Below are 25,944 nucleotides of genomic sequence, written 5' to 3' on the forward strand. Positions count from 1 at the left end.
AACTTTGCGTGGAACTTCAAAGTGTGTTTCATTATAGGAAGCGCAACATTCAATTACTTGGGTAAACTTGTTTACAATTGTTTGATTAGATTGAATATTTTAAAAAGACCAAAAGTAAAGAATATGTGGGTTTAACTAATAATTCACAATTATAGAGAAATATTACCTCGCAATCTTGCCCCATAGTCACGTATCGACACATCCCCTTCCAGTAGCTGTGCGAACAGGTATTGACCGAGGCATCAAACTGCCGCGTCCAGTGCGGTTCGGCTTCATCGCTGAGAACTTTCTTATACTTTTTCTCCAGTTCGTCCAGGGATTCGTGCTTGACCTGCAAGCCAGTGTTCGGTCGGTATATTTGGAACATGATGTCCTTCTTGCTCTTCGGTTCCGTTTTCTTCTTGTTGGCGCTGGTTGTGATCTCTACTTCCACTGCCAACACTGCGGAATGCTTTGCATTTCGCGCCTGTTTGGACAGGTAGAATCCTTCTTTCTCACCGCCCAGATCTGCCCACCTGGAATGATAATGAAAGGCAACATTACAACTTCATCTACTGTTTGGATTTTTAAAGACGTATTCATATTAAGTTCATGATATCGATACTTACTTATCAATGGCTTCTTGCCAAATCATTCCTCGTTCAACTTGAACAGTGTGCAACTCCGTGGGGGCTACGCCAGTCGAGTGCTTCCGGATGAATTTGGTAATCTTAATCCGCGTAACATTTTCACCAGCCGCTCCAAGATCTGCGTAACACGCATGGAAGATATTGACGAATTAGTTTATTCTACTTTGTGTGATGAAAGCAAATTAGCTTACCCAAAATTCCCAAGTCGAATCGTCCTCGTTTCTTGGCCTGTTCGATAATGGCCGCCAGGGTGTCCGTAAAGTACTTAAACAGTCTATTTTGCAGTTCTACCGGCATACCCAGTATTCTATTGAGGAACTTTGAAATATTGTTGTAGTCCTTGTCCAAGCTTAACATCCCGGGCATCTGTTCGCTGTTGACGATCAAACCAACCCCGACCAGGGCTCCGGCAATGTCTTTGAAAAAGTCGCCTCTGTAGTCGCTTGGTGGAGGAACTAGCGGTTGCTCGTAGCCCATAATGGTTTTCATAACCGATTCGAGTGCTGACCGACCATACTTATTGTCGATGTTGAATTGTGACAAGTCTCGAGTTTCCGTGGCTCGTCGGTCTCCATGGGTCAGGGCACCCAGCGATTCGAGTCGTTTAGCTACCGTTGACGCAAACCGTCGCTCACCAGCGAGATCGGAAATAAGGAACATGTACTCTGGTGCATTAACCTGGTTGGATCGATGCGTTCGGCCAAACTGCTGAATGGCGCGATCGGCCGACCAGGGGAGTTCAAGGGTAATATGAACGCGTCGACGCTGATTTCTCACTCGTCGATCACTTTGCAGCGAAATACCGCTAGATGCCGCTTCCGATATGATAGCGACGTCCTTCTCGCCGTCCATGAAGCGTTGTTTCTCCGTTATATTAAGAGTCTCCAAAGGAACGTCCTGCTCTGATCGCGACTCGTACTGAACCCCGTCATCTGTTTGAACTACTCGGCCCTTTCGACCGGTCATTTCAGCTACATTTTCTGGACCACCTAATTCATCAATCAGCTGATCGAGAGTGTTCGCCGGCAAACGGTCCCCAAGTCGTTCAATTTTCGCCAGCAATTCATCCTTCATTTGGCAAGCCCGCTCGATGGCATCCTTGGGTGGCGGACCAAGCTGGATAGAGATACCGTTGCTCGCTTTGAACAGCACCGGCTTCGTTTCAGACTGTTTTTTCGATAGATGAGCTTGAATTTTGTCCTGCGTTGAAACTGGTTTCTTTTTCGGACTTTTCGGCTTCTTTGGCTTGGCTTTGGTGGCCTTTCCAACCCAAGGATCATCATCACTGTCGGATCCTGCAAATCCAAACGGATTGTAGTCATCGCTTTGGCCGCTATCCGAATCATTATTGCTATCATCCCGATCGCTATCCGATGCTTTCGCATCAGAGTCGGAATCACTGTTCGAATCGCTACCGGACGAAATTCGGTGCGTTTTCTTCTGCTTCGTAGGAGGGCTGCTATCATTTTTCGAAAGCAAATTTTTACGCTTGAGATCACCACTCGCCGATGGTTTCGAGTCTATTTCCTCTAGTAGGCTTTCCAGCTGAGTCTTTTTGGGTCCTTCCAGCCCGAGAAGGCGATTGATGCGACTTCGGTCCGGCGCCGGAAAGTGCTTTTCAACTAGTGATTGGAATACACCCCTGGAAAGTGGATGAAAAAATGCTTGTACATGTTGGTATCTTGTATTCTTTACAATGCAAGAAATGTAATAGGACAGATCGGTGAAGTACTAGATTTGTAGTAATGAGCTGAATTTTAGTATGGTGAGAAGGTCAATTCTCCGTTTCTGCAATGAAATGGTGCAAAAAGCGTGGGTATTATGATTCCTTGCCTAATTTGATGCTGTTTGAGCAAAACTTTGGGCAACAGTGTTGTTGTTTTCTCTATTTCTCGCAACATAAACAACATAGTTATCCAAAGTTTTGCTCAAACAGCATCAAATTAGGCAAGGAATCATAATACCCACGCTTTTTGCACCATTTCATTGCAGAAACGGAGAATTGATCTTCTCACCATACTAAAATTCAGCTCACTACTACAAATCTAGTACTACACCGAACGTGCCCCATTGATTTATGGATTTTCAAAGTTCCTGAGACACTCTGGAAACTTCAGATAATTCCAGAATTCATGAATAATCAAATCCCAAGAAGCTGAATTCAAGTTTTCTATACACTTATCATCTTCTAATGAATAGGAAGCAATCGGTGAAGTACTAGAATGGAAGTAATGAGCTGGATTTTTGTGGGTATTATGATTTCTTGCCTAATGTGATGCTGTTTGAGCAGAGGTTTGAGTAGCTTTGTTGTTGACGTTGCAAGAAATAAATAATACAACAACACATTTACTCAAACTTGAGCTCAAACAGCATCCAAATTAGGCAAGAAATCATAACACCCACGCTGTTTGCATCATTTCATTGCAGAAACGGATAATTTAACATCTCACCATACAAAAATCCAGCTCACTACTTTCAATCACTGATGGCGTCCTATTGAGAACTAATTGTTGAATTGTCCAAATTTCACTTTATAGCTGAAGTGAAATTTGGACAATTCAGCAATTAGTTTTATGATTATGATCTCTAAATGTTATCAGTGCAGTGAGCGAAATTTGGACCCGCGCGAAATTGGGGTACCCCACGGTACTCGATACTACTATAAAAACAATCCATAAAAAGCTCCTTCAGGTGTTTAGTTAGAATTTGAATATTCTTAGCTTCTAGGTGTCTTCGTTAGCAATTCGATATCGATTGGAAACATTTTACTTTCCGGTGGAGTAGAAATTTATGTGCATTATCTAGCCGAAAATAGTAACATTTAACAAAACCTTATACTGACTGGTTGGAAAATAATTATCAAGGCACTAAAAGTGACTTGCTACGAGGCTTTAGAATACACTTTCCGGAATGAACTTTCTCCTGGAACTCGACTTAATGGTACGGGACGTCATTGCAATGTTTGCCCTCCAACTATGAAGATGCTAATCACAGGTTCTACTGCATGCAATGGTTTCAACAAAACGAACATCTTTTGCTCTTAGTATCATTGATTAACGTACCGTCAAACGGGGTGACTTGCAACACTTTTCAGCTTCAACTAACAAAAAATGTTGATTAAACTCAATTTTAAAATTCAAACTATTTGTAATAGTTTTAATAGCCGGCCCCTCTATAAAATAAAGTGAACAAGTTATAGATTGATTGATTTTTTCATGTTGAAAAAGCCAAATAAGGTCGTTTTTGATACAAGACGTCGTGCGGGGTGACTTGCAACACCCAATGTAAATCCCTTTTCAAACACGCAGATATCAATTTTAAGTTTCAAGCATATTTGATATGTATTCTTGCTACTATTGTGATATCGTTTGGGCTGACATACTTATTTTTACATTTGTTTTTACATAGGAAATGGAATTGTGAATTTTTATATGGAAATATTGGGCTCAAAAACACCAAGTTACTAATTGTTAATTTAATATAAGTTTTCATGTATTTTTCAGTTCATATAATGATCCTTCAGATTTTTGCTGGTTAATTATTAGTTAAACAACAATATTTCGTTTTTCTGGACTTTGAATTGTTAAGAAAATGAGTGTTGCAAGTCACCCCGTCTAGATACAACATTTCAAAACATATGAATATAACAAAGATATTGTAATATTTGTATGAAGTAAAATGGAAATTCTTATAGCTCATTATGTATAGAATCCGCATATAGAATATTATTTTTGGGAAATTTTGTTTTCATTCTTTTGCAGGCAACGATTCGAGGCTCACATTTTTGTTACTTTTTCAGACTAATATTAAATTCATGAATATTTTGTTGGAACTATTTTCATAAAAGTAAAAATCATGGCTACTACTCAGATAGTATGTGCACTTTATAGTTCAACTGAGTTTTGGTATGTAAACGTCCGATTTTTATGTTTTTTTGATGAACATAGACAGAAGACATCAAGTGTTGCAAGTCACCCCGCCGTTGCAAGTCACCCCGTTTGACGGTAACTGTACTGATCGAATTCTCTACTGTATGTGATACCACCGGATAAATTACATTGAATGCAATAATCACTTACTTTGCCGTCGACACAAAATCAGTCAGTTCTCCGTCGTCTCTCTCCAATTGTTCCAGGGTACGAGCCTCGCCTGTGGACTGCAAACCAATGACAACACATTTCCCATACTTGATAGCTTCCCGCGCCACACGCACCGCATGGTTGACCTTGGATGCAATGCAGAGATACTTGAAGAACCGTTGATGAGCCGACCAAAATTGTCCCCACATGGTCTTCTTCATGCGATTCTCCGCATCGATCAGTTCGGCGGCTTCCGTGAACTTTTGCATGGCTTCCACCCACTAAAAATGCAACAGGAAAAAAAAGGGAAAGCATGTATCAGAAAGGGTGTCATCCTAGGTTCGCTGACAATTACCAATTCTACCGACTCATCATACACTCGTTGGAAGTCTTTCGTCAGCGGTACTTCCTCTATCTTGAAGGTGACCCCGTGAAAACTCAGCTGCCGTGCAATGTACATGCCACGCAGTTTCATATCCATTGCCACTATCTCCATCGCCCCAACGCCTCTGAAATGTGAATTGTTTAGATTAGGGTGGTCTTAAAGTTTATCCGTAAATTTCCCCTCGAAGCTTACGGAAACACCAAACTACGGCTCTGGTTACCCATTTGACATAATGCCGTTTGGCATAACAATAATTATTCTCATTTTTTTTCCAAATCAGTAGTTCTTAGTGTTACAAATGTCATTATGCCAAACGGGGAAGAGTCCAAGCTACAAACCTCTTTTCGACAGCAGAGATAAAATCCATAAAATTTGAAAACGCAGTTCCCGTTCCCCAGATTCCGAGACGCACCATATACGCCATATTTCTAGGTTCCGAAGCTCCTGTAGCGGAAGCATAAACTACACGAGCCTTGGGCAACTTATTCTGCAACTCCAACGCCGTGAGACCAGTCTTGGTTGGCTTGCTCGATCCCACGGGGCACAGGTTTTTCGCCTTGTGACACTCGTCGAATACGATTACGCCGTCGAAGTCTTCGCCGCACCACTGCAGCAACTGTTTGAGCCTAGTCTTGTACTTTCCGGTAGTGCTCTGCGATTCACCGATCAACGCCGAATAGGTGCCAAATATGACACCCTTCTTGATGTTGTTATTTGCGGAGGAGTTTATTTTGGCATATTTTAACTGAAAGGCGTATTTTATTAAAAATTCGGTTCATGAATTCACTACAGTACTGTTCCGATTTTATCACGCCCCTTTTCAAAAATGCTTTTAAATTTTCCACAAAATCTATACGCATATTTAATATTTTTAGCGTTGCAAAACGCGCCTTCAGCATTTATCTTAAAGAAGAGGGGAAACTCTTGTTATCAAATGTAATAGCAAATAAATGAAAAATAAAAGACAGACGCGTGGAGGCCGTGATAAAATCGGAACATTACTGTACAAACACACAAACCTTATTTAAAGCGTACACGTTAATTCTGCTGGCACCGATATCCCGCAAGTCCCGTTCGGCATCATAGCGTAGGTCATTGGAAACTGAGATCCAGATAGATTTTTTCCGACCTTTCAAATAGTTCTCATAGATTATTCCGGCGATTGTTCGACCCTTACCCACACCAGCGCCGTCTCCCACCAGAAAACCAGCTCTAGAACCATCCGCCAGCAGGTGGTCATGTGCTTGACTGGCATAGGTAATCGATTCCAACTGGAGGGCGCTCAATTGGCCGGCGTTGATAGGCTCCGGCGGTATCGATATTTTGTAATACACGTCGGACGGTTCCACCGAAGACAGCGAGGCGGTCTCCACCACCGGGTCGGGATGCTTTTTGCCGATTTTCACTGAAATGAGTGCGCTTTGAGTAAGCTGATCGATAGGTGAGTTACCGAAAGTATGAACACTCACGTTTCGCCGGCCAATATTCGGCATACGTTTCGGCAACGCCCATTTCTTCCTCTTCCGCTTCCTCTTCTTCTGGTGGCTGTATAAGCTACGGAAAATAGAAAAGGTAGAATTGAATAGCTTACTTGCTATAACTAACCAAATCCTTATTTTCATGTTTTTCTTTGTTTTTTTTTCACTACTATTGGGTTTATTTTATTTATTAGTTAAAGTTAACTTTAGATAGTTCGTCTAAATTACCAAAATCACATATGCGTACCAAAATCCAATACTAAGTAAATATCACATATGCGTACTTATTAAGACAATTTATAGACTATATGAGACCTAAACATAGACAAATATTTAAAGAGTTTCGATTTTTTGTGAGCATGAGCATGATTGATCGCCCGCGGTTGCTCCTCTGTTATTACATGGACAGCTGCATTTACACAAAGAATTTAAAGAGTTTCGATTTTTTGTTAATCAAAACAAGAAAGCAAATTAAAACAATTAGTCCAACAAAGAAATTGTTTGATGTATCAACAAAATTCAACAGAAAGCTAATAGAAATTGCGTCTTCTATTAGCTGGCCCATCTAACCTCCGTAAAAACGAGATATGGCAGGATGAGTGGCGTTTTAAATATAATATATTTAAATAGGCCGAACAACTGACTAAATTATCTGGAATATTCGGCTAAAAGATGCAACAAAAACTAATAAAAAAACAGAAAATCAAGTAAAGATTACAGTAACAATTGTATCTTTGAACAAGTAAAGATTTATCTAACGGCAATAATTAAAAACATGAAAACTTATGTAAAACTTAACAAAAAATAATGAAACTGAAAATACCACATACATGATTGAACACCGGCTGTTGTTGTACCTTTGCTGTGTCGGCCATCAAGATCTGGGAGATTAGGTTCGTCGGTATACCACTGGTCAAGTAGTGCGGGTTGGCGGTCAGCAGTGCCTTCACCTGCTCCATTAGGATTTGATTGCTTGTCATGTGATTTATGTTGTTCATCGACGAACTGCCACCGAATCCGAGTGATGCCGCCATACCCACTTTTTGGAGGGGGTGAGAAAAGAGCAAATATGAAATTAATATTTCGAAATACGATTAGCAATTTCTAAATGAGATCTTTGCGCAGTATGTAACATATTAGATGATATTCTACTTCGAATGGAACTGAAGAGGGTGCAGCTAATAAGAAGCGACATGCATAAAATCAATACATCCTCCTCATGAGACGTGGACAGCGGCGTTTTCGCAATGTTCCTTTATATATCTTGAATCCCGGTGCAGCAGCGCTAATTCAATTGCAAGATGTTTGCATACACATTGATGGCTCACATTAATTAGCGTAGCAGAGAGATAGAGACCCCCCTATATGGAATGCAACGGGAGGACAACCGAGCGACAGTGCTTCAGTAGGATGGGAATCCAACGAAAATGCGCCAAGGATATGGAAGACGTAGAACCAATTCACTGTTGGATCTTCCTAAGTTGAATTTGCTGCGTTGACTGACAAATATATAGACGGTTCGACAGCGGATATATACAGTAAATAAATTATAATTATAGCGATTCGATTTCGAATCGGAACTTCTAATGCAATTAATCAATTTATCGATTCAAAATTTGACAGTAAACTGTAAACTCCCATGGGTCGATACGCATAATGAACTCAATAGGGACTATAATAAACAGTGTTGGGAATCGTCAACGTCATCTATACAAATTGACTAATTCTCAATACGAAACTTAGGAAAGTCTCTTCAACACATAATGTACCTGAGCCTCTTTTTGCACCCAATTTCGAATCTTTGAAATTCTGACTCAGCCATTTCTCAACGAAAGTCAAGGAAATTTTGACACCCTGGCCAAGTTCGCAGTTTCATTTTGATTATTGTAATGTAGTGTTCTTTAGTGAAACATATTACCTTTTTAACACTTTAATGCACCTCCAACGGTTCATCACGAACCGGCTGCTGCAGATGGAGTATAGCTGATCATATGCATCAGACATGCTCGATAAACAGGAGGAACCGCCGGGGCTCAGTAGAGTCTATTCCCAAGCAATAGTTCCAAGTCGGTTGGATTTGAGAAGGTTTTGATGATCGTTACAAATCCTAATAAAAGTATTATAGGATTTGTGACAGGTTTTGGAACCTTTTACAGCCAGCTGACTTCAAAATGTTGTTTGGGCTCTATTTCCCACGTTTCTCGGTTGATTTTGATTAGTAATTTATTAATGTCATAATCGCTTTTTCGAATTTTTTCCACGTTAGTTGGTCATATTTTCTTTAAATAAAGCAATTAAAATCGACCGAAGAATCAATAGTGGGAAGGAGATTTGCAGCACTTAATTGTGCTGATAGATTCGAAGCTAACGTGCGAACACTTAAACGCATTGTTGACGTCAATTCGTTCGACATGAAATTTTGGACAAAAACTGACTGCTTCATATTAACTGAACAACGTTACTTGTGTATGACTAGGTTGACATTTCTAGGCTATGCTTGAGAAAATGACATGGTTCATCTAGGTAGGACCGATAGGACAATTGGACGAATTATTTTTAATTATCTCTTAGATGTTCAGAAGTTCAGTTACATGTTTCTGTGAATATTGGACCGATGACAATTTAAGGACACAAGAGATGAACACTAGTAGAAAACGATTAGCGAAATCAAGAAAACAATTTGACACAGGATCGACTATATTTTAACATACAGGGTTCGATTGATTCGATGAAAAAAAAACCAAACATACGACAACTGACTTAACGAGGAGAAAAACATATTTAACCATACCACAAAATCAAACAAGGAGACAAACACAAACCGTGTGACCATAACACTACATAGGCAAATCCTGACTGACTGACCAATTGAAAACTTTCCAATCTTCTACCGTAACTTTTTGAGTCAGTGCAACAGTGTCTTAATGGATATCATTTTCCGCGTACGGCTGGCAAACTGCTTCTCAAAGATTACGTACTCTTTTCTATCTTCGGGCCTAGTGTAGAGGTTTCAACTCTATTCAGAGTGCAGCTAGAAACCTAGCAAAAAAAAAAAAAAAGAAAGTCAAGGAAATTTTGACAGTTGATGACAAAATTCCGGATTTTTTCGTTGTTCCTCCTTAACAGATAGAGGCGAAACCTATAATAATTCATCTTCGAAAACTAGCTTGCGGCATTCCAAACTTCATGACTTTGCAAAACTAGACTATTGAACCATGTTTCTAGAGATTTTTGATACACTGGGCACTTCTACGGATGTTCCAGAAACTTGGTGCCCCCAGGGAAATTCCGCTCTACTGTAATTTGTTTTCCTTCGTGTTTTCGAACTCAGGGCATGATTCTACACCAAAAATGATCATCAGCTTACCGAGATCAAAAATACTGTAAACAAGTGTAATTGTAGGTTGTTCTGTAAAATTTTCATCAAAATCGGGTGAAAATTGAAGAAAATAGAGTCATGAACATTTGAGTGCGCAAAATATGTTAGGACGTAAATGTTAACATCATTTACCGATCAGCCTAGATAGCAGTGTAGTGTCGGTGACGGTTGGTTACACTGATCAGATTAATTATATTCAAACTTTTGTAAAATGATACTTGATAACGGATAACATGCTAGCATTTGTCTGATCTTGTATGCTTTGAAATTTATGAGATTTAGCAGATTTGGAACTTGTAAATGATAATAATTATAATAATTAAAGTTAAAACTAACAGATACATAACAATGTATTTGGATAATGCCACATTCTACCAGCTACCAGCTGAATGCAAATAATGATAACTGAACTAATAACATAATTTCATGAAAAGGGAAGAAAGCAGAAACTTACTTTGCGCCAGTAGAGTGGCAATACTTGGTGGATAATAGCTACCAAGCCCACCTAAAATGCTGGTCGCTCCTGGTGGAAGCGTCCCGGTGGGTATCGCAGATTGCATTGCCATCTTGACAGTAGTGCTAGCACCCGGATTAGACAAACTACTACCAATACTACCAACCGAAGATGAGGAACTCATTCCACTGCTACCACCACCCATTCCATATGCTAATTATTCGAGAAGCGAAGACGTGATTCATATTTGTCCATCACCGTTTGCACGGAATGGGAGTTCGGTTGTATGTAAAGGGTGGAGATAACATGTTCGCAAGATGATTTGCATGATTATGCCACGGAAGCCGCGATAGGATGATGAGAGAGAGACAAAATACACAAAATACATTATAACACGTATGGTCATTGCGTACCGCTACCAGCCATTAGTTTGTCCCTAGCCGAGCAGATACTAAATGCCTTGTGAACGATCACAATACTCACCACTGCCGCCAGCACCAGGCTGTTTGAGAAGATTTGGCTGTCGGATAACTTCGTAGCCGCCCCCAGTTGTGACTGGTTTTGTGACTAAGCCGCTGGGAATCTTACCAGTCGACTTGGATGATACGTTCGACGCCGGCACGCTACCCATAGGTACCTTCAGGGCAGTGTCCACTTTCTGTTTTGTCAATGTGGCCACTGTGGCTAAATCTATACCACCACCTAATTTGGGAAAAAGAAACATCAATTGTTTTAATGTTTAGAACTATAGCTAACACAAAATGTTTATAATTTAAATGAAAAGCTTGTAAAGAAGTTGCATCAATCATTTTTCTCATAAATTCTTTCCGTCCCTGAAAACTAGCGAAGACGACAAACCTGTTTTTTTTATAAGTAAATATCTTGCTTAGTTGGGAACACATTGACCGTTAACATGTAACATATAAGAAGTCTGGGAATTACAAACAGAAACATCCATATTACCTAACAGTATACAGTATGGTTTTGAGATTGACAATCTCCATTGAAAGTTTTAAAAACGTCATTTGAGGTTTTGCCTTGTGAAGTGAATCTGTAGAATTTCATTATACATACAATGAAAATGTATAATTGCATGTTGAAGAAACTTCATCCTATAAAACTGAGCATGAATAATAGATAACAGTTGGATGTTTAAATACCTACTCCTGTATCTGGAAAGCGCTATGCAAAATTGCTGCTCTAGCAAAATCAATTTATTACCATTCGTCGAATACTGCAAATTAACCTGTCATTGAAATAGATTTCGCGAGACGCGGGGGCTTTATCTGCAAGACGTTTCAAACTTGTTACATATATTATAATGTGAATCCTTTTATTATATACGTCCGAGCAAATACAGATGCCAAATACAGCCAACAACTGAAACCCACCCTCCAGTGCTACTCCTCATTCTAACTTATTATCCTCGGTAGTTATTTCCTCTTCCTGGCTATTATACATCCCGGCGAGCTAAGGTGATGCTTCCACCTGCTTGATGCTCCTCTATCGACCTGTGTGGACAACGTACAATACTCATATCACACCACCCTTATTCGATATTCGAAGGCAACCCTTCGTTTCCTCAAGTCAATGTGCAACGCCGTCTCCCTCTTTTATTGGACAAACTGGGCTAGCCTGCGCTCAATTCCTATAATAATTTGCTAATTATATCTGTAAATGGAAATTACTCAAAGCCACCCGCACTTCGCAATGGATGGTTGACGATGGCTATAGAAATACAAAATCAATGTTTCGGTGCTATGCTATTACTACAGCGTTCTCTGCCGTGAATCGCATCAGTCCCATGTTTGCTGGATTTGCTATGAATATCGGACAGAAATGCGATTTACGGCAATACTTGCCCAGGAACCAACTCTTAGGTGCCGGCCAGAGTGGACGCGTCACGCGGCGCGACGCGGTGCAATGCGGCATTTGACAGGTCGCGCGTCGACGCGCGGCAGAACTCCGTTCATTGGAATACAGGGAAAACAATCATAACATGCCAGAGTGCGCGCGGAACGATGCGAAGCGGAAAGCGTTTAGCCGCGCGACGCACGACAAAACAGTGCATGCACTGTTTTTGATGCGGAAGTCACGCGGTTCGCGCGGAGAATTTTGTATTTTTGTGTGGGTTTCGTCCGTTTTTACCAAATCATGGCGGTTATTTTACGAAATTGTTTTTCAAATGCATTTGAATGTGAATGTAAAAAATATTAACATGAATAATACCACATGTTTATTATCCGGTGGCGTCTCGTAACCTCATTTATCACCTATTCTGTTAATCAAAATCAGTAATTCCTTTGAATTTATGACTAAAGACTTAACGGAAATAATCAAAATCTCTGTCATTCTACACCCATTACAAGCAGAGCTTTCACATTAGCCCTACCATGTTTCATGCACAAAAATGCGTTTGCACCCTCTCGTTTATTTTACTATCTCAAAGTATTCTACTAGGGCTGTAAGCTTAAAAAATAGTTTCAAAATAAAAATATACTATTTTGAGTTAACAAACTTGTTCCATTGCCTTGCTGTTTAAAAATAAACGTAGGGCGCCATTTTTAACGTATACAACCCTGTGGTAGCTCTTGTTGTATACGGTAAATCTTGTTGTTCATAAACTTTTAAAATTTGTACCTAAAGGACGGGTAGATTTGAGGTTAGGGAATCATCATTGTCCCAAATGTACACCTCTTTTGAATCATCAGAAGTAAATAGCATTTGAAGGTAAATTTAGATAAATGGTTCATTTTTAATTTTAGGTTGAGCACAATAATCACATATTTCTTGGAAATTTTTCATCAAAAACCTCTAGAAAACTGTTGAAATGTTATGACTCTTAAACCGATAGAGAGGAGACAGCTCACTTTGATTGTGTGCTACTGGTTGTCAAGGCGAACCTGTCACAATCTGTCTCTGCAACTCGAGTTGGAAATTATACATTGATGGTGTGAAGTGATCCAATATCCAAAAAATCTTATCAAAACTTCTCACCGTTTGTTGTATTTTGAAAGATGACATAATTATGGTCAGTTTAATAAAATCTATATAAATAAAAATGGAATGGTGTTTGTATGTCACGAATAGGCTCGAAAACGGGCCAACGAATCTGCACCATTCTTTCAGTGTTTTATTCGTGCAGGGCTCCGACGTGTTCGTGCGAAAAAAGAATTAGAACAATCAACCAGGAAAGCACCGAAAACTAGAAAGTTTGAAATTTCATTGTGCGGGGCATTTTTCTACGGAGCTGCATGTCAAAAAACGCAGTAGGCAGGCAGTACGACGTTTGCCGGGACAGCTAGTAGTTAATAAATAAAATAGTTATGGTCAGTATTCATGTGCAAAGGTGACGGAAATTATGAAAACTTTTCAGTTTGCTTTACGAACAGACGCGTTGCACCGCGTTCACTGTGGCTATCAAGCCGCGTTGGAAGCCGCGTCAAAAACGCGCCGCACCGCGTCGCGTCGCGTGACGCGTCCACTCTGGCCGCAGCCTTAAACAACAATTGTTTTTGTCGGGAATAAATTTTGAAGTGTTTTTTACGGAGCATCTATGTTGATGTTTTTGTCTCGTCTTCGTAAAGTTTGACACAGTGAAGCAAGTCTACCACAAGAAGCGAAAGTTTTGTTTTTCAAGCTAAGCCGGTGAACTTTGCTGGATTGATTTTTTGTTGGACATGAGGGATGAAGTAATGAAGATTCTTTTTAGCTAAAATATTTTCTTATGCGTTGATAAAACACGCATCATCTTGCCCCTCTGCCGGATGGTACAAAACGATGTTACATAAGTGAGTTTCTAATACCATTGGCCTAGCTGACTAATCAGTGGTCCTCAGGCTTACTGTCCATGCGCGAATTATTCAAAAAAGTCGAGGGCCACAAAGCATTTAAAAATTTATTATGTACGAATTTTAATAGTTTCACGATTAAACCTCGACATAAAATTTATCCTTCATATTCTACAGAATAATGTTCCAAAGTCAAAATGAAAAAGCCAAAATTTTAGGCATAGTTATTTAGTATTATTATTATTATCTTAGCGGAACTAGGCTATTGAGGTTATGGTGCTCTTAAAGTTTAAAAAGCCATAATATGGAAGTAATAATACAGACATGTTTTTTTTAAATTGGCCAAAAATTCTGAACTCATTATAATGTCAAACATACGTATCTAGGATATTCAAAGACGTCTTGGATAACTTTCAACATATTTTCGGGAAATTGGTATGCCCAGATAAACAAAACTCAGTATTGACAGGAAACTTTTTTTTTCTTCTTTAAAGAGTTTTGATTGATAACAATGTTTTAGCTTTTGCAATCTATCAGCGGGCCATATTCTAATATATTTCAAAATCAGATCACCGGCCGCACCAAACCTTCCTGAGGGCCGCATGCGGCTACTCCACTCCTCCACAACTGCGATCGAGTGGGCATCAGTCAATTCCACTTCTTCGATCGATTCACCTTTGACCTACAGCGTAATTTCACAACAAAGCCTACGATTGCCACTTCCACCGGGAACCTCAACCAACACCTCATCGTACATGACATTCCATAACACCGGACCAGGAAGGAACCTTGCGGGACTCTTGAGGTTATGTGAAAGCTCTTCCAACCCACCTTTGTGTCGTAAACTAGTAATCGATTCTGGGAGTAATTTGCGAGAATTTTGTACAGGTACCCGGGTATCGCCAGATGCAGGATCGTATTAGCAACAGTCGCCCAACTGGTGCTATTGAACGCGTTCCTTACATCCAGAGTCATTACTGCACAGTAACGAATCTCCCTCCCCTTAAAGTGTAGCGCTATTTCGGCTGCCTTTTTAATCGACAGGATAGCGTCTACGGTCGACCTCCCCTTCCGGAAGCCGAACTGGCTGCTCGATAGACCATTTTCACTCTCAGTGTGCCTGCACATTCGGTAGAGGATGACCTTTTCGAGTGCCTTCCCCGCCGTGTCGATCAAGCATATTGATCTGTAGGCAGACGGGTCTCCATGTGGTTTTCCCGCCTGGCAATAGAACCGGACTCTGCCGTTTCCAGACTTCTGGGAAAACTTCCTCGTCCAGGCATTTTTGCATAGCAGACCTGAACATCCCGGGAGCCTTTGCACTAGTTACTTTCAAGGCCAAGTTCGGAACTCCGTCCGGACCTGGGCCTTACCTACGCTAAGGTAGGACATCGCCAGCCCCAGTCTTCAGCTGTCCTACGAAAGGAGGCCAAGGACTAGGATCTTGACTCGGAAAAAGCCCCTCGATGATCCCCTCCACCATCTCTGGGAACTGCTTCATAGGAACCATCTTGTCTTGGCCATCACAAGAGTTCTGACTAAAGTCTACGCTCCATACAAATTTCGGAAAGTCTGCATAGTTTATGGACGGCCAGTAGCGATTCCCTAAGCTCAAATCCACCTGTTCAACGAACGTAAATTCTTAAATTTTCTCATCAAATTAGCTTGTAATTTGTAGAAAATTACGAAAATAGCCGTTTCTGTCCATTTCCAATTTGATTCTGCTCCTGAATTATTCGCAAATGCAAGCTTTAGTGTCGTTGAACAGGTAAAAAGTGAAGTTACGAAACGCCAAAACGTCACGTAATGTAGGACGTTTGAAATAAAATAAAAAATAAACAACATTACAAATGCCAAAGAGAAACCTTACCTGGAACTTCAATCGCATCTGGATCTTCGTCATCGTCAAAATCCGTTTCAGAGGAGTCATCATTTTCCTCATCGTCTTCGTAACCGTAGGACGATTTCTTGGAGGCCTGCAAATATACAACATAGAACAGGGTGTGAGTAAACGCGTATCGTTTGAGATACAGATAGGAAGACGCATATATTATAATTTCAGTATATGCACAGGGAGATTGGCCAGTGAACCTAATTATTTAACCGAAAGCTAAATAAGCACCGCCACTGGTGAACTGTGTTGGAATGGCGAATTGTTTGAACACAAGTGCGGTACCACTGAACATAAGGTAATGCCAAACAGAGCTGCTTCCTGTTAATGTCCCCACAAAGGATTCTACATACAGGGGATAAACAAAATGATCGGGACAGGCAAAATTTTCACTTTTCAAAAAATGTTCAACTAGCTGTAACTTTTCGAAAAGTGCATCGAATATTCTCAAATTTTTTATGTAAGTTCATCAACAAGTTGTAAAATAGTGGTCAATATTTGAAAACGTTCGGGGTATTCTACACGGAGTTTTAAAAAATTGTAGAAAAGGTAACATTATCCGATAGCCTACTTTGAGCTTTTATATCTCCGTGTTCAATGAACTGATTTCAATGAATTTATGACCATTCATGACTTACATAATGAACTCTAAAAAACGTTTGACTTAACTTGAAATTTTTAACAAGGGAAAAAGTTATAGCGATTTCATTTATTTCACGATTTTTTAGTAAATTGATCCATTTTTAATATGCATCCCCTTACTTTCTCAATTTATTGTCGGCTATGTTGTTACTTTCCTTCAAAACACATTTATATATAAGTCATTTAGAGAGAATTAAAATGAACTATAATTTGCATATTGAATTTTGAAACGATGTTGAAGTTTTGAATAATTTTGTGTTTTATTAGAAAAATAATCTAACCGTTATAATTTTCTTTTGTGTTAAGAATGTTAAGTTACGTCAAAAGTTTTTTAAAGCTCATTATGTAAGTCATAATTGGTCAAAATTTCATTTCATTCGGTTCATTGAATCTGGAGATATAACAGCTCAAAGTTGGCTATCGGATAAATATACCTTTTTCTTACAATCTTTATAGCTTCGTGCAGAATGGCTCGATCTTTTCCAAAATTGGACCACTAATACACAACTAAATGATCAACTTACAGTTAAAATTTGAGAATATTTGATGCACTTTTCGAAAAGTTACAGCTACCTGAAATTTTTTGAGGGGTGAAAATTTTGCCTGTCCCTGTCATTTTTTCTATCCCCTATCTTGGTTTGCTTCAATATATTCTGCTGATAATAACACATATAGAGCACTGGGTGGTACGCAATTACATTTTGCATCTCATCACAGAGAGAAATCAAACTAAATAGTTTGAAGCAACCAAGATTTTGGTTGACTTTCATAGCTCGATTTTTATTGCTCCAAGGTAAACATATTTTGTTTCGGCGTTGGGGTTCTATTCAAAACAAATGTTTTTTTTTTTCAATTTTTTTACCTAAATTATTTGGTTCTTCCTAAGTTATGTTTGCTTTGATTCAAACCAAGATTAAACCCTCTATCATTATTATCAACCATTGGTATTCTTGATTCTGCCAAACATTGTTACAACCGGATTTTGTGTTTACTCAAGTTCAATTGGCAAAATTTTGCCCCTGTCGGATGTTGCAGAAACGGTTGTATTCATGATTCGCTTCTTGTAGGCCTTTTTTTCCTAATATATATAATAATTTTCTCTTCCCAGAATTCTTCCAGGAAATCTTCCGGCGATTCTATACCGAACAAGGGCTGAAAGTCTCTTAAATAAAAACAAATCAATCAATCAATCTATACCGATCTATTCAGATATTTCTCTTTAAGAATTTTTCCAGGCATTCCTCCTGTGTAGGAATGGGAAATGTCATAAAAATGTAATTTCGTTATTTGTTAATTTCATTGCATTTTGTCGGAAATCGGTGACATCATTGATTATCCATACATAACTAATAAGCGTTATGGGGACTGGTTATGCGGACGAACAGAAATTTACACCGAAAGTGGTGTAAATAGAAAAAATGTCATCACATTTTTTTTTTCATGCAATTCCGCGACACTTTCCATCCCTGCTCCTGTAATTCCTCCAGAAGCTTTTCTTGAGATTATTTCTGGAACTCCTGCTGGGATTCCCGCAGGACTTTTTTCCGAAAAATTCTACAAGGATTTCTCTAATAGTTCCTCCTAGAATTGCTAGATGGATTTATCCAGGGATTTTCCCAGGGGTTCTTTTTAGAAATCATGCTGGAATTTCTACATGTACAATATATATTTGCTTTGATTGATCCAGTAACTTCTGCTGGAGTTCCTTTACAACATTTTCTTTTAATTTCTATAAAAGAACCTTTTCAGATATTTTCCTAATAATGGTTCATTGTCACAATAGATCTAAAAACAGGTCGCAGTGACTTATATACCCAACAAGGAATAAAAAAAAAATGGTTCATGCATTCTTCCTATGATACCCCAAAAAAATGCGTCAGGAACTCCTACTGGAATTTCTCCAGAAATTCTTGCTGATGTTCCTGCAGGACTCTATTCAGTAATTTCTACAGGAACACCTCTATTGATGCATTCAGAGATTTCAGTAGATATTTCTGCAATAATTCCTACATGAATTATTCCGTGCATTCATCCACGAATAAATCTACGGATGGCACAAATTTCCCAAATGGATGATAACGGGGGCTCCTGGGGCAAGAGGACCTACTGATAAATAATTCTAGCGATTTTCCTAAGGATTTTTTCAAGAATTCATTTTAGAATTTCTTCAGGGATTTTTCTAGGAATTTCTTAAAATATAAATCTATTAATGTCTTCAGTTATTACTCATAAAGGAATTACTCTAGAATTCCTCTATTAGATTTCCCAATTGGGCATCGTCTATGAATTTACATGGGGTTCCTCTTGGATTTTTTTCAGGGTTACCTCTTGGTATTCCTATACGAAAAACTACATGCAGAAAAATCTTTTTCGCGTTGTTCATTATAGCCACAACTGCTCTTGAAAATTGATCAATAATTGTGAATCACTTTCTACGTTATGGACGCTTGACGCTTTCCGATATTGCCCAAACATGATCGATCATAAATTATCGGTTAGCGTGATTTTCCTCATGGTTGGAGGTGCCAACCAGGTATGGCAAAAATACTTTTTTCTCTTTTCCGTTCATCGATACCGACAGTAAAATAAAAACAAAACAACGGCAGCACCAATACCATCAGCAGCCGCGCCGTCGGCAGTCAAGCTGGCGCTTGATAGTTTTCGCTTCCCCACAAAAATATTTATGAGCAGTCATGCCGAGGCGGGTGATTGCGAAAAATGTTAAATATTTTCAACTGCTAATAACTCATTCATTTGTTTTAGTGAATAATTTGAATCTGTTTGCACAAATAGCTAGAGCACACTCCTAGCTTTGTGATGCATATAAAGAAGTTTGTCTAGAAGCGGTTTGCAACGCAGAAAAATGCGAAAATGGGAGAGACAGAAATTTTTGTCGTCGTTGTGCTCGAGTACCGGCGCTCTCGCGCTTGGAAACCATTTCGATGAAGAAGGCTGCTGGAAAAAAAAATGTTATGACATTTATTTTTCGAACAGTTTGAGTTTGGCTGGGCCTATTTTTCGTGTAGAAAAATGTCAAATGTACAGCCGGTAACCGTTTTTTCCAGTACATTTCTCATCCCTGGTGCCAACAACGCTCAAAATTTGGCAGATGGCACTTACAAAGTTGCAATCTTTTTCACATACACTAGTATGTCAGCTGCCTGCCATTTAGACGTGAACATTTTTTGGATCTAGAATATTTTTTTAGAATTAAAAATAAAAAAGTATTTCAAACAAAAAAAATATTTTTTTTTATTTACAATTTTTGTCTCGTTCAGCTGTCGTATTGAAAACAACAAATTTTATAGTTGAATGAACAAAATAAAATTGTAGAATTCAAAGTCTGTTTATAACAATAATGAGCTTCAAAAATATTTTTTTTTGATTCAATAAGATGAAATTTCTCTGCGTGTATTGCTTCTGAATTCTCCTGAGATTCATGCTGAAATTTATCAACCCATTTCATACCAATATTGTTGTGATTCCTCCTGGAACTGCTCCAGATATTTCCCCAGTACTTTTTTCGGGATTTCCTCTATACAGGGTGTTAGGCTCCTGAGTGCATACTTTTTAAAGGGTGATAGAGGACCATAAATGGTGAAAAAATTGTTTTTTTTTTTTTGAAGGTTCCTAGCGGCACGCCGACGGACGTAGAAACCTCTCCCATCATTGTGCGCACAAGCGTCTCGCGATTGCGCGGACAACGACAGTTCACTAGGCCTTTGGATAGGATAGAGAACGTGATCCTTCAGAAGCAGTTCACCAGCCGTGCACGAAACATGTCGTCCACACTGCGAACTCTGCATTACCCTTTAAAGTGCAAAACGTACCCATTTTTTGCAGATGTATGGAGCTGTCAAAAAACAGGGTAATTTTAAATTTTGCGAAAAGAGTAAATTTTGCCCTGTTTGATGAATGGAGCTCTTACCCATTTGTGGGTGAAAAACATCTTGAACTTTTTCTCTGTCCTCCTTTCGGTAAAGCAGCAGGAACAGATCTTAAATTAGATTTTCGTCAAAGTTAGAAAACTGAAGTTGCAGAAATGATGGTAAGTCCTGTTTATACATATTTGAAACATGCTCTAATCATCGAGAAAATAACTCTTTTATTGCAGGTTTTATTTGAAACGCCGATATCCTTCCAGAATTTGGGATCTAGCTTGGGATGCCAAAAGATTCCCCCACCATACGAAAGATCCTCCGGAACATCTCGACAAGCGAATGCAGCACAATTACTTTCCGGGGACAATTACTGCAGTATAGTTCAAAAGCGAAGTAAGGATTGGTGCAAGATCGGCCTCACAATGAAGCACTTTAAAACAATGTTTTCGCATTACAAGTAGTGTTAAAGTGTAGTCATTTATGATCATTTCCTATTGTATTTGGATAAAATAAAGTATTCTCGTACGTATTGTTTTAAATTGGGTAAAGGTCTCTTACTCTTTTAAGGGTAAAGGTCGTTTACTCTTTTTATGAGTTCACCTAGTTACTCTCGAAATGGGTACTCTTTCACCCTTTAAAGAGTACTTTGATCTTACAGTGCAGTAAGACACTGTTGCGTACTGACTCAGAAGGTTACGATAGAAGGTGTGAATGTTTCGGTGTTGTCATATGGCCAATTTTGTATTTGATTTTTTTGTCATGTCAAGGTTTAAAGAATGTTATTGTTCATATTTATGCTGTGCCCTATAATTTAGTAATCTTTGGTGTGCCTATGATCTGTTAGATAGTCGATGTGTTTGTTAAATATGTCCATTTTCGTTGATCCTCATTTTAACCCTCTAATACCCAAATTTTTGATTTTGATCTACATATCATTTTTCGTCATCTAAAATCGATTTAAACATGTTTTAGAAGATGATTCTTTTTAATTCTCGATTTCGTGAATTTCAGTTTTTGATTTTTCTAATTTTTATTTTTGAACATCCCCACACCTTTGTATTTTTCCTGGAAGCCAATTGGCTTCTTTAGGGGTGTTGAGATAACTCCATATTCTGAATCTACATGCCAAACTTAGCCGAAATCCAAATTTTCATGATTTTTGGAGCCCGGGAACCTATTTAAAAATAAATTTGAAGTTTGTATGGGAGCGATTTGTCGAATCACCCCTCGTTGTATTTGTACTGCGCGGAGCTGTCAAGCAGTTGCCCAGCTGTCAAAAGATGATTTCGAAAAATCTCTTTGAAATTGATTTTAGGTACCAAAATAAAGCTCTAAAAATCTGAATAAAGTCATAGTGGCTCAGAAAAAGGTGCTCTTTCTAATAGAATCAAAAAATCAATACATTTTTCAAAATTTAAAAACCCAATTTGGGGAACGGATTTTTTAAGATGAAAACATTTTGAGATTTTACGAGTATTGTTGAAATATTATTTTAATTTTTTTTCGCAGCAAATTTTGTTTTCTGTGTAATTCTAAGGAAAATAATTTTAGAGTGTATTCGATTCCCTTAAACTATTAAACAAGGATAGAATGATTTGGGAAAAATTTTAAATGTGTTAATTGTAGCGATTCAATACAAAATAAACAATGACTTTCAAAAGGTGACTAAAACATCAATTTTTCAATGATTTTTAAAAAATGTAAATACGCTTTAAAATACACCAAAAACCATTTAGAGATATACAGAACAGTCCTAAATATCAGCCAAAAATATTGAAAAATTGATTTTCCACGAAACAAAAATTACAAAAATGCTCAAACTATACCCCGTCTACAGGAGGGATTGGGTATTAGAGGGTTAATATTGTTTTTATTATCTTTGAAAGTTGTCTTTCGTCCACATCCCTAGCACTATCAGCATCGGTCCAAATAAGTCCATATTAAAGAAAACCTTTCATACACTCAGTCGAAAAATTTAAAAATTTCTAATTTGTCATAAATAGTCTACGTTAGTCAAAGTCGAAGTACATATTAGCAAATTGAATACGCGAGATACTACTAATTATTTCATATTTGAATTAAATTTGTATTTGTATAGTGTATTTGTTAAAATTAACCGCTCATGCTCATGCTCATGTATTTGTTAAAATTAACCGAATAATGGGAAGCCCAGGAAACAGCTCAAAGTCTGCTGACTCAAAAAAGATTCCGATACTCGTCACAAAACACAAAAATTTGCATTAATGATTCACAACGACTCTGGAAACCTTCCCAGACTCAATCGACCGGAACTTTTTTCTGGGTATAGAATCTACTAGGCCCCAGTAGGTCCCTCCTGTTTATCGAGCATTTCTGATAAATCAGCCATACTCCTCCATCTGTAGCAGCCGGTTCGCAATGAACCGTTGGAGGCGCATTAAAGTGTTAAAGGAGATATTTTCATTACAAGAATTACAATTAACATCCTTCATTTTAATACCGTCGAACCCTGTGATCTTGGCCAGGGAAAAATGGTGAAAAAATTGTTCTGCGCATATGGTCAAATCTTAACCGTTACGTAGTTATTGAACTTCCCATGTTTTTGACTCTTATTGTCTTAACTGGCTATAACATGAAAATGGTCAAACGTATCGCAGATTTTTTTTACCCTTATTTGAAAGATTATTGAATTTTCTATCAAATGGCATCTTTGAATCGATTGGTTTAGTAAAAACTAAGTTTTCTAGAGCAAATAGCTCAAAAGTAGCGTGTTTTAATTGGTTTTTGTCAATTATCTTTGAAAAATGCGTAATAAATTAAAATTCTTTCTTAGGGAAAGTTGCGACCCCTGCTTTGCTCTACAATTCGTTCTTTGACATCAAACTTCTGTCTCTTATCGTTTTCTTGTAATTTCGATGTAAACATCGTATTTCAGATCATAAATTTGCAACTGTCAAGGTAAGCACTTTTTTGCGCACTGTGCCGCACATTTAAACCGAAATTGCAAGAAAACGATAAGAGATAGACGTTTGGTGTCAAAGAACGAATTGTAGAGTGGAACAGGAGCTACAATTTTGCCGGAGAAGGAATTTTAATTTATAACGCATGTTTCAAAGAGAATTGACAAAAACAAATTAAAACACACTATTTTGAGTTACTTTGCTCTAGAAAACTTAATTATTTAACTATTCAAATTCAATAATCTTTTGAATAAGGGTCAAAAACTGCGATAAGTTTGACCATTTTCAAGTTATAGCCAGTTAAGGCAATAATAATCAAAAATATAGAAAGTTCAATAACTACGTAACGATTGAGATTTGACCATATGCGTAGAACAATTGTTTTACCATTTATGGTCCTCTATCACCCTTTAAAAAGTTTGCACTCACGAACCTAACACCCTGTATATTTCTCAAGTAATTTCATCTGGAGGTTCTGGAAATTAAAGTGGCAAGGCAACAGAAACGTACCCAATAGAGTGGGTCATCGTTTATATGGAAAAATGAAAAATTCAATGGTATCCCATCAGATCAAAGCTTTTTTGATCCCATTTCAGGTCCCAAATAAGTGCGCAAAATTTGGGCACGATCAGTTATGCCTACGTTTTGCGCATCGCGTTTGAAGTTTGTATGGGGTTTTACATGGGAAAACACACTTTTTTGCATTTCTCCTATAACAAGCTCGAACTTTTCTAAAACCACGTTACCGATAAAGTGAAAGCATAGCCTAGGGTGTCCTGAAAAACTTTGTCGAAGACCGCGAAGTGATCTGATGCTTATGAAAAAAGATATAGCGTTGGCATTGCTAGGCGAAACAGCATGATTTTGTTGCTATTGTTATTCCTTTACATGTTAAAACATAAACTCATGCATGCAGTTCGTTGGTCATAACTATTTTCACAAGCATCGGATCGCTTTGCGGTCTTCAACAAAGTTTTTCAGAACATCCTAGGCCATCATTTTGCAGTATCGGTTAAAAAGTTTCAGACAAACTTTTTCAACTTATGACAAAAATGCAAAAAAGTATGTTTTTCCATATAAAATCCCATACAAATTTCAATTGCAATGCGCAAAGTGTAGATGCAACCGATCGTGCTCAAATTTTGCACAGATACTCAGGAACCGAAACGGAACCAAAATCATTTTTCTTAATTTTTCGGCTTCCTTGCACCCTATTTCGCCATAGTGTACCAGTTATGGCTAATCCCATAAGCCAAGGAATGCACGTAAATAGTGCGAAGTGGAACCCAATTTAACAAATGTGTCCATAACTGGTACAGGGTTCTTATCATTGGCACACGCGGTAATAAATACTAAAAACTAGTTTTTGACCCTTCTTGATTTCTTCTTAGGTATAGGTAGTGCGATAACTGGTACAGGTACCATACTAGGATCTTGTAGCTTTCATTTGGTGCCAGGAGAACCAAAATCGGTTGACAGACGGCTGAAATATTTATTATGATGCACTTGGACAAAAATCTCAAAAAGTTTAGTTGTATAAGTACTAAGTACTCTTTGAAAGATATCTCTGTAACCAAATGTCCAATCGAAATACAATTTTTGGGCGATTTACTAGGATGCTGTAGCTTTTATTTGGTGCCAAGAGAACCCAAATCGGTTGACAGACGGCTGAGATATTTATTATGATACATTTTGTTAAAAATCTCAAAAAGTTTATACACGCACAGACATTTGATCAGTTGGTCGAGCTGAGTTGATTGGTATATGATGAGACTCGGCTCTGCGGGCCTCGGATCGAAAGTCGTTTTTTCGAGCGGTATTTATACTCTTCTTATGGATGTAAGAAGGATAAAAAGCATGGCTCGATTATCCGGGTGGTTCGATTACCCGGGGTAAAATAATTTTGGTGTCACCCGGATAATCGAGTCCGACCTGGGACGGTTCATATATTACGTCCATCGTTTTTCGGGATTTCTAGACCCCCCTCTCCCCTCCCCCCTCTGCCACACTATTTCGCTATAACTCATACACGTACTGTTACACTTTTCTAGCAGCCCCCCCCCTCCCCCAAATGTTGAACGTAATTTATGAACGTTCCCTATATGATTCAATATCAATCGAAGCAAATTAAGTTTGTATTACGTTAGGTGATATAAATTCTACATTGAAAATAAGGTGCTCGCTCAATTAACCCGACGGTTCAAAATCAACGCAAAAACAACATTTTTTTTCAAAAATCATTTTTTGGCATATAAACACGATTGGACTATGATATTTTAATGGAACTAGTGTAGTATAATCAGAATCATTCTGACTATACGATGTGCGAAAGACTCAACGTTGTTTTCTGCATTCGACTTGGCCAACTCACCCCGACCCTGCTCGTTAAATCCATG

General features: G+C 38.4%; 1 protein-coding gene and 1 long non-coding RNA gene across 5 annotated transcripts in view; one reads left to right on the top strand and one right to left on the bottom strand.

Moving 5' to 3' along the window:
- LOC109399598 (protein strawberry notch) overlaps positions 1–25,944 on the bottom strand; it is a 28,182-nt gene that overhangs the window by 1,074 nt on the left and 1,164 nt on the right. The window contains exons 2-13 of one of the 4 annotated variants that reach the window (XM_062859377.1): positions 16,066–16,171; positions 10,888–11,106; positions 10,405–10,617; positions 7,429–7,610; positions 6,563–6,647; positions 6,113–6,498; positions 5,432–5,838; positions 5,064–5,217; positions 4,709–4,989; positions 821–2,271; positions 609–747; positions 167–515 (exon numbers count right to left, since the gene is read on the bottom strand). In XM_062859377.1, the coding sequence (XP_062715361.1) occupies positions 167–515; positions 609–747; positions 821–2,271; positions 4,709–4,989; positions 5,064–5,217; positions 5,432–5,838; positions 6,113–6,498; positions 6,563–6,647; positions 7,429–7,610; positions 10,405–10,617; positions 10,888–11,106; positions 16,066–16,171 (3,972 nt within the window). Of the gene's footprint in view, positions 1–166; positions 516–608; positions 748–820; positions 2,272–4,708; positions 4,990–5,063; positions 5,218–5,431; positions 5,839–6,112; positions 6,499–6,562; positions 6,648–7,401; positions 7,611–10,404; positions 10,618–10,887; positions 11,107–16,065; positions 16,172–25,944 lie in introns of all 4 variants that reach the window. The other 3 variants (XM_062859376.1, XM_062859378.1, XM_062859379.1) reach the window with 3 other exon arrangements.
- Positions 18,345–21,138, top strand: LOC109429054 (uncharacterized). Its single transcript, XR_003898777.2, has 2 exons — positions 18,345–20,776; positions 20,843–21,138. It is a non-coding gene; the product is annotated as an uncharacterized LOC109429054 (long non-coding RNA).

Source organism: Aedes albopictus, chromosome 3 (genome assembly GCF_035046485.1).
Source record: "Aedes albopictus strain Foshan chromosome 3, AalbF5, whole genome shotgun sequence".
NCBI classification, from domain to species: Eukaryota; Metazoa; Arthropoda; class Insecta; order Diptera; family Culicidae; genus Aedes; species Aedes albopictus.